The 15,031-nt window shown below is 42.3% G+C and overlaps 1 protein-coding gene across 1 annotated transcript; it reads right to left on the reverse strand.

The window, feature by feature from the left end:
* Positions 1–1,549: 1,549 nt before the first annotated feature.
* LOC124278733 (gamma-aminobutyric acid type B receptor subunit 2-like) lies at positions 1,550–13,593 on the reverse strand (the record flags this gene model as incomplete). The annotated part of the gene is made up of 3 exons (XM_046714499.1): positions 1,550–1,738; positions 7,764–7,907; positions 13,474–13,593. Coding segments are annotated over 3 exons (453 nt in total), but the record flags the coding sequence as incomplete, so codon positions are not given.
* Positions 13,594–15,031: the final 1,438 nt, after the last annotated feature.

Consider the following 15,031-nt stretch of genomic DNA (forward strand, 5'->3'; position numbering starts at 1 on the left):
GAGTGTTATCTTCACTCTGTATATCCAGCCTTGGCCTGTATCGTAAGCGGGACCATCTGTCCGCGAAGAGTGTTATCTTCATTCTGTATATCCAGCCTTGTCCTGTATCGTAAGCGGGACCATCTGTCCGCGAAGAGTGTTATCTTCATTCTGTATATCCAGCCTTGGCCTGTATCGCAAGCGGGACCATCTGTCCGTGAAGAGTGTTATCTTCACTCTGTATATCCAGCCTTGGCCTGTATCGTAAGCTGGACCATCTGTCCGTGAAGAGTGTTATCTTCACTCTGTATATCCAGCCTTGGCAGCCTGTATCGTAAGCTGGACCATCTGTCCGCGAAGAGTGTTATCTGCACTCTGTATATCCAGCCTTGGTCTGTATCGTAAGCGGGACCATCTGTCCGCGAAGAGTGTTATCTTCATTCTGGTCCTTCTGGAATACCCAGCCTTGGCCTGTATCGTATGCTGGACCATCTGTCCGTGAAGAGTGTTATCTTCATTCCGCATACCCAGCCCTGGCCTGTATCGTAAGCTGGACCATCTGTGCGTGAAGAGTGTTATCTTTATTCGGTATATCCAGCCTTGGCCTGTATCGTATGCGGGACCATCTGTCCGTGAAGAGTGTTATCTTCACTCTGTGTATCCAGCCTTGGCCTGTATCGTAAGCGGGACCATCTGTCCGCGAAGAGTGTTATCTTCATTCTGTATATCCAGCCTTGGCCTGTATCGTAAGCTGGACCATCTGTCCGCGAAGAGTGTTATCCTCATTCTGTATATCCAGCCTTAACCTGTATCGTATGCTGGACCATCTGTCCGCGAAGAGTGTTATCTTCATTCGGTATATCCAGCCCTGGCCTGTATCGTAAGCTTGACCATCTGTCCGTGAAGAGTGTTATCTTCATTCTGTATACCGAGCCCTGGCCTGTATCGTAAGCGGGACCGTCTGTCCGCGAAGAGTGTTATCTTCATTCTGTATATCCAGCCTTGGCCTTTATCGTACCCTTGATTATTGTTGCTACTTATGAATATTATTATTGTTAGCTTGCCTGCCATGACCACCGGCATTGCAATTGCACTGCCATTGATTTTGTTCCACCGTTTTCCAGTAATATGTATTTAGTTTTAAACGCTGACTTGGTTGGCATCGTTTTGAGGGGCGGTGGGGTAGGCTAGTGGTTAAAAGTGGACGTTCGCTCGTCACGCCGAAGCCCCGGGTTCGATTTCTCGCATGCGTACGATGTGTGAAGCCCGTTTCTCATGTCCCCCGCCGTGATATTGCTGGAATATTGCTAAAAGTGGCGTAAAACCATACTCGCCCCCAACTGCGCAGATCCATACTCAAGATGTTGATAACTGGATTGTCTGGTCCAGACCCGATTATGTACAGAAATTCGCCTATTCCATTCCATATCCAGACTATTCGACTTTAAACAACAATAAATGAATCAATTATTTGTAAAAATAGTAGGCTGCACATCACAACTAATTTAGGTACTATTACAATTGTTTTAGGTTGAGATTTCTTGTTTATTTTCAAAATGTAGTGACTTACCTTTGGAACAAACAGTAATATGATGTTCATCGTTGTACCAAACAGTACAAAACCAGAGTGCAGGGCATAGAGAACTTGTACCTGGTTTTCAAGCACAAATGAGAAAACCAGTGATATGATGCTGAAGACGAATGTGTTGTAGATGCACTGGCCGATGGAACGGGAGTCATTTAGGTCTTCAATCTGTACCTGAAATGATAAAACGGATACACCACGTATCACATCCATATATAATTGTTATCCAAATAAACCGCGAGGGTTGGGGTGGGGTGCTGTACATGCGAAAATAGAGGGATCGCCAAAGTGGTTGAAGCGTTGGCTCGTCACGACGAATACCCGGGTTTCTATTTCCCACATGGGTACAATGTGTGAAGCCCATTTCTGGTGTGGCCCCGCCGTGTGTTGCTGGAATATTGCTAAAAGCGGCGTAAAACCATATTTACTCATTCTCTTTAGCAACCCATTTTATTGAGGATTGGAGTGTGGAGGTACATCCGTAATAGAATTGGTCTTTAGCAATTTTTGCTATTTGACCCGCTGACTTAATTGATGCATGCCATCGTATCCAAACTGCGCAGGCTGAGGATCATGTTGTCACTAGGTTGTCTGGTCCGCACTGAGTCTTTTACAGGCCACCGCATGCAGCTAGGCTTTTCAAAGTACGGTGTTAAACCACAAGCAATCAAATTCACACGAGGTCGTTTATCCACGATGCGCATGTTCGTGTTTGCTTAACGCGGCATTCGGTAACATTCCATTAATATTGCGGAAAATAATTGATTCCCCGTCAGACATTCCAGTGAATGGTATTACGCGCAACGATTCATGATGTCAAGATCTAATGTGAAGCAATTGACCAAGTCACAGAGTTTATATAAGAATTGGTTGCTGGGGTCCCCGGGAATATACGTTATTGCATGGCATCTATACATCTGGAATAAGGTTACCCGGGTAAGAATTGGTCCCTAGCTTTTGGGTTGGTTGGCTTGTTGTTTAACGCCGCATCCAGCAATATTCCAGCTGTATGGCGGCGGTCTGTAAATAATCGAGTCAGGATCAGACAATCCAGTGATCAACAGCATGAGCATCAATGTACGCAATTGGGATATGACGACATGTGTCAACCAAGTCGAGGGCGGTGGAGTAGCCCTAATGGTTTAAAGCGTTGGCTCGTCACTCCAAAGACCCGGGTTCGAATCCCCACATTTGTATAATGTGTGAAGCCCAATGCTGGTGTCCCCCGCCGTGATGTTGCTGGAATATTGCTAAAAGCGGCGTAAAAAAACAACCAAACTCAACCAAGTCAGCGTGCCTCACCACGTGATCCCGTTAGTCGCCTCTTACAACATCCCAGTGTCACATCTATGTGTCGCAACCCGCCTCGAGTTAACCTACGTTCCGACGATTGTCATTATCAAAAACCCCCATTTAATTATAACTAGCAATACCTCTGTTCACTGTGCGCTACAATATCATAACCTAGGGAATCGTCCTTTCTACAAAACAGCCTTTCGAAACCTGGATTTAGTCTCTCTCACAGTCCCTGAACCGCATTATATCCCTTCTGTCTAGCGCTTTCTGCAATGATAAGTGAAACAAGTCTTGATTTCCTCAGGTTCTATCTCCCATCTCACGGGGCCTCCTTTTCAATTAAAAGGATTTTTTTCTATCAAAATTATATTTATTCAGAGAATAACCGTTCGTCTAACCTTAACCTAAAAGACAAAAGTTAATTAATTAAGTTTCCCTCAGCCTGAAGTTACGCCCGTTTCACAAAGCATCTTTTACTCGATTTAGCTCGTGTCAAACTCTGCTTAAAGGTTATTCTGTGAACCTTTTTCTTGATCTTGTGCACATAAATTGTATTCGGCTCCCGGTGAAGTGTTCAACTTCCAGCTGGAAGGTTTATGATAACAATGGTTTTACCAAAAGGAGACAGGTATTTTAGAGTGGACTGGACCCAAAAAGAAACTCCGAGGGCCCCAGCTGCCAACAGGTCACCCATGTTCGCGGGGCTGTAGGGTAGACTCAAGTGGTTAAAGCGTTCGCTCGTCACACCGAATTATTACTTATTGTAGTTATTATGCTTCGACGACAGAGTTGTATACTGTTGATATATATTTGTCATTGATGTATGGCTTCCTCTCATCACGATATGGCAGAAATACTGCCGATGTGACGATACATCTAAACTCACTCACTCACTCACTGACGCCGAAGACTCGGGTTCGATTCACCTCATGGGTGCAATGTGTGAACCCCATTTCTGCTATCCCCCGTTGTGATATTGCTGGAATATTGCTAAAAGCGGCATACAACCAGACTCACTCACTCTAACCAGATGGATTGATTTAATTCTGATTCCAGTTGACTCCAAAAGCGTTACATTATATAGTAATTTCTACACTCCTAAAATCGGCGTTAAACTGAACTCACTCACTCATTTACCCAGCTTCACGATCAAAGCTTCTCGACATTTTATTTACTTGACGTGTTTGGTGACTTGTATGCAGTTCCCAGGATCACGCAGCACCGGGAAATAAAGTGATATTTTCCAGAAGCCCGACATGAAACCAGCAGTTGCTGGGATCTGATTGATGGTGTAGTTTTGGAAGAGAGACACTGTGATTAAAGACGTAACATGTTTGTGTGTATGCATGTTATTAAAATCCTCAAGGGGAAAGTATCTACCACAAGAACACACTTGCAAGGGTGAAAACGTTCACTGTTCCATGATCACGTGTTTCAAACATATCAGTTTTCAGAAAACCTATTAGCAAGCAAGGAATCAATAATTTTCAGTGTGTGAAGAACGGGTTATCTGTTCATCGCGCTAAACCCATAATAATACTGTTGGGGAACTGAGCGTGTTATCTAAATGAGTTGATGAAATGCTTTGCGACGCCCTCGCAAATCCGACAGGTCATGATCAGAATAAGGCGTTTCTTCAGTGTTAAATAATAAAAATGTTTCTGCATAAAATAGCTGCGAGGTTTCTCCAAACGACGACGTTGAGTTGAATCCGTGGCATCTGTTATATATCAGCGATTACATTAACTTGGCTGAGAGTTGGAAGTGGTTACATGGGTTTAGTCTCATGCCACTGAAATAACGAATTGCGCGTGAGTGTGCGTGTACGTGCGCGTAGGTGCCAGTCCGAGCGCATTATTGTGCTTGTCGTCCTGACGTACCACATGCTTGTTTTACCCTCTAATTGTAATCACCAGGGAAGTTCAACTATTTAACGTCTTTTGGTATGACGCCGACCTTCTATTCTTCGTACAGCCACTCTGTCCTCTTGCCCAATGCCTACTTCAGATTCTTCCACAACCAACATCTACTTGTCCTTAGTGTGAGCAATAACTTATACGCTCACTATTAAGCCTTCCTAGACATGTCTCAGTCACTTAGTGTTACGCCGCTTTCAGTTCATTTCGAGCACTGACCCGGCTGCAAATACGACACCAGACGTTTGCTTCATTGTACTCATGTGAAAAATCTAACCAAGCGTAATGAGGGAACGGTTTAAGAAACCCCAACAGCATGAGCACGGGATGGCCTTGCATTGTCCTCCATGAAGACTGACCTTGTGTTCAAAGGATGGTCATCGAATTGTGGTACAACAACCATGTCTAGGATGCCAGTGATGTGTCGCTGTGCATCAGTTCAGATTTCAATGATGACAGGGCCAAGTTTACAGTCATGTGAGAGGCACCCAACACGAACTCGACCATCAGCCATGAACAAAAAGAAATCGACTTTTGGCCAAATAGTTTGCCCTTCCTCATGATTCCAGTGACGTCAAGCTTGACACCAAGCTGCTTGTTTGTGTTCTGGGGAAAGCTATGGACGTCTGAAGGTTCCTCTGGCTCTATACCCGGCAGACTTGGGGCGATTTCGGACCGACCTGTTGCACAAACGACGATGTGGAAGCCACTCTATGTTAGCCAGGCCTCCTGACATGAACAGATGAAGTCATGTGATTTTAAGGAGGATTGTCACTCGTGGTCGAACTCAACGCCGAGTGTATAGGGCCTGTAAGCCACGTCCTGTACTAAGGTGGTTCCCGGCTCCCTTTGCGCGCACCAAATTGTGATATGCGAGACGGGACACAGCTTACTTACGGTACCTGATTTCCGGTGACAGGCGTATATTCAAGAATAAGTTCTGGTTCCAAATTGCGCGACCGCCACATATGACTTCACTAGACCGGACCAAGTGTACAACCATGCTTGGCTGTCACATTTGTTGACAGTCGTAATAGTTGGCTAATTCGAGGATGATTGACTCGGAAATTTGTTATTCCTGCAAGGATTATCGGTTCCTTCCTGTCAACCATGAGACCATTCGAAAACGTTAGTTTGTCACTGGAAGTACTAAGGTTTCGTGAAGTACGTGACCTACGTACGGGCCCCTTTTAATCATTACTTTGCTCGTGTGTTCTGGTCAATCGCCTGAAAGCCGTTATCCCTTGCCGTATGACTCAATGATATTACAGCATTCCGCATGGCAACAACTCGTCATCTTTGAGCAATGGTTAGTTGAGAAGGCCCATATTTACTTATCAAGAACGAAATCAACCGATCTTCAAGTTACCGAGTGAGCAGTATGGTTTGACACCACTTTTAGCAAGATTCCAGCACTATCAAGGCGGGGGACACCAAAAAATGGGCTTCACACATTGTACTCATGTGATGAATCGAACCCGGGTCTTCGGCGTAACAAGCCAACACCTAAACTACTAGGCTACCCCAACGCCCCTCGATCCGTAAGACCACTTAATTAAAAATGATGTTAGTCGACGGGTACACGTATTGCACGCCTTTGATCAAACTTAATGTGTTGTCCCCACGAAATGTAAAAATCACCAAACAAACAAACGTATTTATGATATGAATATAAATGGCTAATTGCGGGTAAAATTCATAGGTTTTGCTATAGTATTTTCCATTTGTATGTTTAGATACGCTATTGTTTAGATTTTTATCCGAATGTTTCAATATTTTGAGGCTCAATGCATATTACATCATTTAACATTCTTTCAAGTGTGGGTAAGTAAGCTAGAAAAGTAGTGAAAAAAATCTGCTTAATGATGAAGTCTCCATCTCACTTTTTAGCTAACAAAATAATGACCATCTAGATTTTTTTAACCTTTCTGTGATGTCTATTTAAAACACACCTGATCAAGCATATAAACAAAGCCATTTTGCATGACGTTAATCAGATTTTCAAGAAGTACTATTTTGGGAGACCAAGCTCTTCTTATTTTAGAAAAAACATTTAAAAAGTTTTCTTTTTGAACGCTGCATTAACGAATAAGGACAAAAATGGATCTTTGAGGATGTTGTTGCTTTTTTGAAAGAGAGAGGATATATAAGGTGGAATTAGCGCAGCTTGGAAGTAAGTCAGAACGTGTCAGTTGAATGCTCCCGAAGTCTCAGTTTGACCCTTCTGCTGGAAGCTGACAAAACTCCCCACCATAAAACAAAGCGTTTGAGCGTCACCGTGACGTTGATCAGTTTAGGCGAACCTGTTTTCTTAGATGTATAAACGAAAAACGGTCGCTTATTTGAGATTTTGAACAATTCAAACTTACTCGTTGAGACTATCCCTTGTAATAATATCTCTAAAGATCAACGTTTATGTACACTTTGTAATTATCCAACAGTTGCCATTATGGAACTTTTGTTAATAAAATATTGTCACTTGTAGCTGGAAAATACAGTGTTTGGCCTAATGTACATTCATTTAAATGCCTGATAAGAAATTGAGAGCGCTTTTAGCAATATTCCTGCAATATCACGGCGGGAAACACCAGAAATGGCCTTCACACATTGTGCCCATTTGGGGAATCGAACCCGGGTCTTCGGCGTGACGAGCGAAAGTACCTAGACTATTTAATGCCAACGAAACACAAATCTACACAGCCATACTGACGCACATATATTATTTATTTCCACTTTGACTTGCTCTTTTTTCATCTTCCATGGTTTTTCATTGAGTACTAGGGCGGTGAGTTAGCCTTCTGGTATAAGCGTTCGCTCGTCACGCCGAAAACCCGGGTTCGATTCCTCAAATGGGTACACTGTGTGAAGTCTATGTCTGGTGTCCTCCGTCGTGATATTGCTCGAATATTGCTAAACGCGGCGTAAACTAAACTCACTTATTCATTCATGGAGTACTAAAATAGATCTGAATCTGAGAGTTGACTTACTTTCCTAGTTTCCCAAGCCAGGAATGTACCGATGAGGAGCATGACGCCGTGGATGATGTACAGCGCTGCACTGAAGTACTGGTGGTAGTCGGACACGCACACGTCCACCTGGTACTGCAGCAGTATGTCCTCCGCCTCGTTCAACTGGTGGATAGACAGATTCGTTAGTCTCACGTTGAGTGAGTGAGTGAGTCAATGTTCTGTTTTGTTCTTTATATAAGGGGATGCCCCAGCTCTATAACGTCAGTCTGTACATAATGGAGTCTGGACCAGAATATCATGTGACTGACATCATGAGAACTAATGTACTGGCATGCTTTTTGTTTGTTGTCAAACACCGCACTAAGCAATATTCCAGCTCTATAACGGCGGTCTGTAAATAATCGAGTGAGTGAAAATTTCACCGGCGTTATGGCAGCCATATAAACATGAGAAGTAAGTATATCCAGAATAGAGTCATCAATATCCCCCGTAATTGTAAAATACTCTTCATGAATATGTCAACTAGTTATGACTATGTCAAATGTTACATTGTTCTTCACATCGATGTAACGAAAACGTATATATGTAAACTATTCATATACGAGCATGCTTGTATTAACAACAGACTGCCCGAGTGCGCCTACCGTTTGATGTCCCTCTGTAGTATTGATACTGGAAATAGAGTGGTACTGTTGACTTATTTCACTAGGTTCTGGAAGGGGAAGGGGAGTATTGAAGTTTTACAGTACGGCTCCAAAAAAAGAACACTACCACCAATTTCAGTCGAAGTCAAACATGTTGCCATGGAAACGCAAAAATAAATTGGTCAGAAATGTAAAACCACCTAAAGGCACCAGTTCACCACCAGACCTATCTATATGCCAAGTTTGATGAAGAACCGTCAGGAACCGATTCCTCAAATGTAGAATTCGTAGATATCGATCTTCCTGGGGGGTAGTGACCTTTGGTCTACCTGACCTTGGTCGGTCAACAGTCCTGCCAGTCTCATTGAAAAGTTTAATAAGTCTATTGATAGTATGTCTGTGACAACCAAACGTTCTTCCGACATGGGCATGAGAAGCTCCCATGTTTAACATTCCTATGACTCTTTCACGCTGTTCTGAAGTAAGTCAAGGCATATCTAAAGTGTTTTCCTGTTTTCCTAACAACGTCTGTGTTATACCAACGGTCGTTAAATGCCCCTTTTCTTCTTATGTAGTGTCGCTTTTTATCCTTAAAAACCCGTATTTCACCATTTGAACAAATTTCACGATTTTTATTTCGAAGTCAATTTTCCAAATGGCAAGATTATTGGTGTGTTTTGGCGAATGTTAAACATTAGAAAATATATTTCAACAATTTTTGAATCAATTTCATACATCAAAATAAATAAACTTTCTAAATGGCATTGTGTAATCATGTAATCATTTATTGAATTATTTAAATACTCACTCAATCTACACCAAGAAACGTCCTATGTATTGCACTAAATAAGTTGTCTATTCTTAAACAGTGTGACTCTTTATAAACCACGATAAACCAAAGCTGGGCCATCTCGCTGGGGATCATTCAGACTTACAGTGCTTCCATCTTTCAGGGTGTCGTTGTTCAAAGCGATCTTAGAGCTAAGGTGATCGCAATTCCCATATCTTAACATAGGCTTACGGCTGTCGTAGCACTAAGGCTGTTTTGTACAACGGCACCTGTGGGATAAATCAGCATGCTTGACGTCATCACTTAATGTTCTGTTGGTTTGGCTCAATACTATCCGATTTAAAATCTATATTCAGCCACGAGTTGGATTAAAACAGTGGGAGATGATAGCTGCATCAATTATGATTAAGAAACACTTGTCACATATGACGATAACAATTTGATGTCCTGGGCAGGTCTACCCTTTCAGTAATCTCCATATCAAACTGACAAACAAACAGTTTGACATTCCTATGTTAAATACATTTAAAGTGATATGAACATAAAATGTGTGTCAGTCCGAATTATGACTGTTTGGGAATCAGATTTAAACACGTGATTTTAAGTTAAAAAGATGAAGTTGATACGCTGAGATTAACTTTTTGCATGATCTTCAGTAACCCATGTTTGTCGTAAAGGCGACTTGTGGGATCGGATGGTCAGGCTCTCTGACTTGGGTAACACATGTCATCAATCCCAATTGCGTATATCGATGCTCATACTGTTGATCACTGGATTGTCTGGTCCAGACTCAATTATTGCAGACCGCCGCCATATAGCTGGCATATTCGTGAGTGCGGGGTTAAACAACAAACCAACCGATCAATCACTGATCTGTCTAGTCGAGATTCGATTAGTTAGAGGCCGGAATATTGCTGACGGAGACGTGAAGCAAGATCGTTCAATCAGACGTTCAAACTCACTTTACATGATTCTTCTTACAGCTAATTTAATGATCGCCTCATCAAACTAGATGAACGTATATGCTTGAAGCTAAGATCGATCTGAAAGTCGACACTCCTCGGTGGTGAACCACGAACACGTCAAACTGACAAGTCACAAACATCAACTATGTTTGATGTCAAAAGACCAATGTTTCGCCCGTTAGTTTTAATCAAAATTGAGCAAATTGCCGTAGATAACATCCCATGTCAGAGGTCCAGAACCCCTCATTATTGTGATCAAAGAATGTTATTCACAGCAATGTGAACATTAAAAACAGCCTTGTTTACCTAAACCAGCATAAATCTCCAAATCGATATAAAAAGTCCGTTTTCGCGCAAAGAAATGATGGTAATTGTTCGTAATAGGGAGCTCTGTGAGTATTATATATGAGATGGCATATGTGCAACTTGTTCCACGGAAACGTCTCCGTGATTCTTTCCAAATGGTTAGGTAATTGGGGTTTTATGCATTTTATGCCTGTCTTTTATATGTAATTTTGAACCCGATTCAGTGCCACAGTAGCGCTGATATATTCTCAATGGATTTCAACTGACTGTTAAAGGCGGAGACATCCTTGTTGTTTAAATCCTTGCTACGGATATTCCAGCCACATGACGGTTTTGTATATAATCGAGTCTGAACCAAAGAATCCGGTGACGGACACGTTATGCATCAATTTATGCACTTTGGATACGATGACATGCATCAACCAGTCCGTTAGTCTGACTACCTGATGCTGTTAGTCGCCTCTTGCAGTAGGCATAGTTCAGTCGCTGAAAACTAATTCTCAACTGCATCTTTACTGGGTTCGGAAGCAGAAGCCTACCAGTGTTCATCGATTATAGCGTATTTTTTGCATTTGGACGTATTTTTCTTTTCTGTAAAATGTGCCAACAGTAACTCCGATAGATGGATACTAGGTGTACACGAAGGTCATCCCTCATCCGTGAATACATCGTCAATACTACATGGTCTACACTACCTCCCTCAGCACTCGTGAATGCATAGTCAATACTTGACGGGTTGGTCTACACTACCTTCCCCCATCACTTGTGAATACATCGTCAATCCCTGACGGGTTGGTCTACACTACCTTCCCCATCACTTGTGAATACATCGTCAATACTTGACGGGTTGGTCTACTACCTTCCCCATCACTTGTGAATACATCGTCAATACCTGACGGGTTGGTTTACACTACCTTCCCCATAACTTGCGAATACATAGTCAATGCATGACGGGTTGGTCTACACTACCTTCCCCCATCACTCAGGAATACATCGTTAATCCCTGACGGGTTGGTCTACACTACCTTTCCCCATCACTTGTGAATACATCGTCAATTCCTGACGGGTTGGTCTACACTACCTTCCCCCATCACTTGTGAATGCATAGTCAATACTTGACGGGTTGGTCTACACTACCTTCCCCCATCACTCAGGAATACATCGTCAATCCCTGACGGGTTGGTCTACACTACCTTCCCCCATCACTTGTGAATACATAGTCAATACTTGACGGGTTGGTCTACACTACCTTCCCCATCACTTGTGAATACATCGTCAATACCTGACGGGTTGGTTTACACTACCTTCCCCATAACTTGTGAATACATCGTCAATGCATGACGGGTTGGTCTACACTACCTTCCCCATCACTCAGGAATACATCGTTAATCCCTGACGGGTTGGTCTACACTACCTTTCCCCATCACTGGCGAATACGTGGAAATCAATTCCTGAGCGGGTTGGTCTACCTTCCCCATCGCGGTGAATGCATTGTCAATGCTTGACGGGTTGGTCTACACTACCTTACCCCATCACTTGTGAATACATCGTCAATACCTGACGGGTTGGTTTACACTACCTTCCCCATAACTTGTGAATGCATCGTCAATGCACATGACGGGTTGGTCTACACTACCTTCCCCATCACTCAGGAATACATCGTTAATCCCTGACGGGTTGGTCTACACTACCTTTCCCCATCACTTGTAGATACATCGTCAATTCCTGACGGGTTGGTCTACACTACCTTCCCCATCACTTGTGAATGCATTGTCAATACTTGACTGGGTTGGTCTACACTACCTTCCCCATCACTCAAGGGAATACATCGTCAGTCCCTGACGGGTTGGTCTACACTACCTTCCCCATCACTTGTGAATACATAGTCAACACTTGACGGGTTGGTCTACACTACCTTCCCCATCACTTGTGAATACATCGTCAATACCTGACGGGTTGGTTTACACTACCTTCCCCATAACTTGCGAATACATCGTCAATGCGCTGACGGGTTGGTCTACACTACCTTCCCCATCGCTCAGGAATACATCGTTAATCCCTGACGGGTTGGTCTACACTACCTTTCCCCATCGCTTGTGAATACATCGTCAATGCACCGACGGGTTGGTCTACACTACCTTCCCCATCACTTGTAGATACATCGTCAATACCCTGACGGGTTGGTTTACTACCTTCCCCGCCAACTTGCGAATACATCGTCAATACCTGACGGGTTGGTCTACCACTACCTTCCCCATCGCGTGAATACGTCGTCAATGCTTGGCGGGTTTTGTCACCTACCCTACCTTCCCCATCACTCGAAAATACATCGCCAATGCTTGACGGGATGTTGTACTCCATATTTCCCTATCACTCGTGAATACATCGCCAATACTTGACAAGTTGGTGTAGATTAAATTCCTTTATCTCTCGAGATACATCGTCAATATTTGTGTTGGTGTACACTACCTTCCTCCGTTACTCGTTAATACATCGTTAATTCATCATTCGAGCATTTAATGAAATATTTTATTGTTTTATATCTTTTCCTTCATTATATCTCGCTGTTCACTAAAATGAGAGAACATTGATCAAATAATTTAATAGTGCCCGTCAAGCAGGTTTTCGTCAGATTCATGCCAAAATCAATACCCCAGTCAGGAATGTACTTCGATTCATGTTCAACTCTGAAATTAAACACTCTTCTCGGTTTTATCAGTAGTTTCTAAATAATATCCGAAGGCCTAGGCCAATTGTGTCTCAAACTGGAAACAAACTTAAAGAGTTACACGTTGGCGTCAACCAAGTAATAACACTTAACATTTGGAAATAGTTCGAATAAACTCCGAAAATCCTTTAATAAACGGAAGTGCTCAGTCCAATTTGGCTAAAACGGATGGCAGCCGTGGTCTTTTTAAACTGGATGTAAGTAGGGATGGTTCCATCAAACAGTATGATTGTTACTGATGGGTTTGCAATTTCATGCACAGCCACATCCGATATGCGACATCCTCAATACTCACCGCCTGAGACGTGTTATATGTTACGACCTGCAGGGGTCTATGTTGAACCACGTGATGAGAACAATCACATTGATCAATTACGAGGACGGTGATTTGAGCAAACAGTGTCTTGTCGGCAACCTGAAAAGAAGGGACAATTTTGTAAGGTTCTAGGTCGTGCTCACCTGCAGACAAATGGTCTGTATGGGTTTTATGACGTATGTTAAGTCGCGCGTAGCACATTGTACAGTGTTATTTTTCTATTTCAGTTTAGGTATTTGATGGCAGTTACCATCTTGTGACAGCAGTGAAACAGCATTTAATAAAGAATCAATAAGGGGAGATGTGTATATTTTAAAGATAACTCTACTAATCCGCCCACTCCAATACTTAAAATACCGGGCAAAAGATATACCACATGTTAATGGGGGATAATAATGAAAAGATCAATAAATTCTGATCCGATGGTGATGTATTTGATTCAGGGATCAAAGTTCTATCTTTGATCTAACGTTTTCAGGTTTCGGCGGCGATTCATAATTTTGATAACATTTACAGTTTTCAGTAAAATCCAAGTTTTATGTGTATGCCTTCTTTTGCCCGGTAGTCTGTATCGATAAAGTGTCATTACAGATGCATAAAGACTAATGTTCGACCAGGAAAGTGACATTCTTCATAATAAATGCTTCTTTGAATTACAGAAAGATTTATGTGGCTTCCTAAAGGCCTGGCCAAGCAGTAATCCGTTGCCATTAAACGCTGCTATCTGAAATTAACTATTTATGGGATGTATGTTTTTGGTTAAAATGATTTTTTTAAATGCGAGAATACAAATACCAGATCAGCCGTTCGTTTTCAGAAACTGACTACTCGTGCAAAATTAGCCATGTATGAGACTAAATCCTTCCTTTTGTTGTCCTAAATTGTACGACTACCGTTTGACCCTGGTTTTATTCTTCCAAATATTATATGAACTCTCCACGTCTTTGCAAAAGAGCTCCAAATGCAAAGTGAGGAATCAATGGCGAAATCACTATGCTTGCCTCATCTGGAAGAACATTGGAAACAGTCAATACAAAGAGGTTATCAGAGCAGTTTGTTTTGTGATTGTAAATATCCTCAATTTGCAAGAGTGAGGAATCTAAAGGAAAGGGCAATCCACCATGTTCCTCTTCCGGAAAGAGAGTTGACATAGTCACTACATACAAGGTTATGAGAGCAATTTGTTTGTGATGGTGGTAAAATATCCTCAATTTGCAAGTGAAAGTCTAAAGGCAATCCACTGTATTGCCTCATCCGGAAAGTACGTTGGCCGCAAGTCACTACATACGGAGTTATATGAGAGCAATTTGTTTTGTGATTATAGAAATATCCTCAATTTGCAAAATTGAGAATCTAAAGGCAATCACCGTATTGCCTCATCCGATACGTACGTTGACATAGTCACTTCATACACAGGTTATGAGAGCCATTTGCTTTGTGATTGTAAAATATTCTCCGTTTACCAAGAGTAAGGGAATCTTTAAGGAAACTTAATCATATGTCCCTCATCCGGAAAGAACGTTGACATAGTCACTAC

The sequence above is a fragment of the Haliotis rubra genome, unplaced genomic scaffold (assembly GCF_003918875.1).
Source record: "Haliotis rubra isolate DU_JTF1 unplaced genomic scaffold, ASM391887v1 Scf2404, whole genome shotgun sequence".
NCBI lineage: Eukaryota > Metazoa > Mollusca > Gastropoda > Lepetellida > Haliotidae > Haliotis > Haliotis rubra.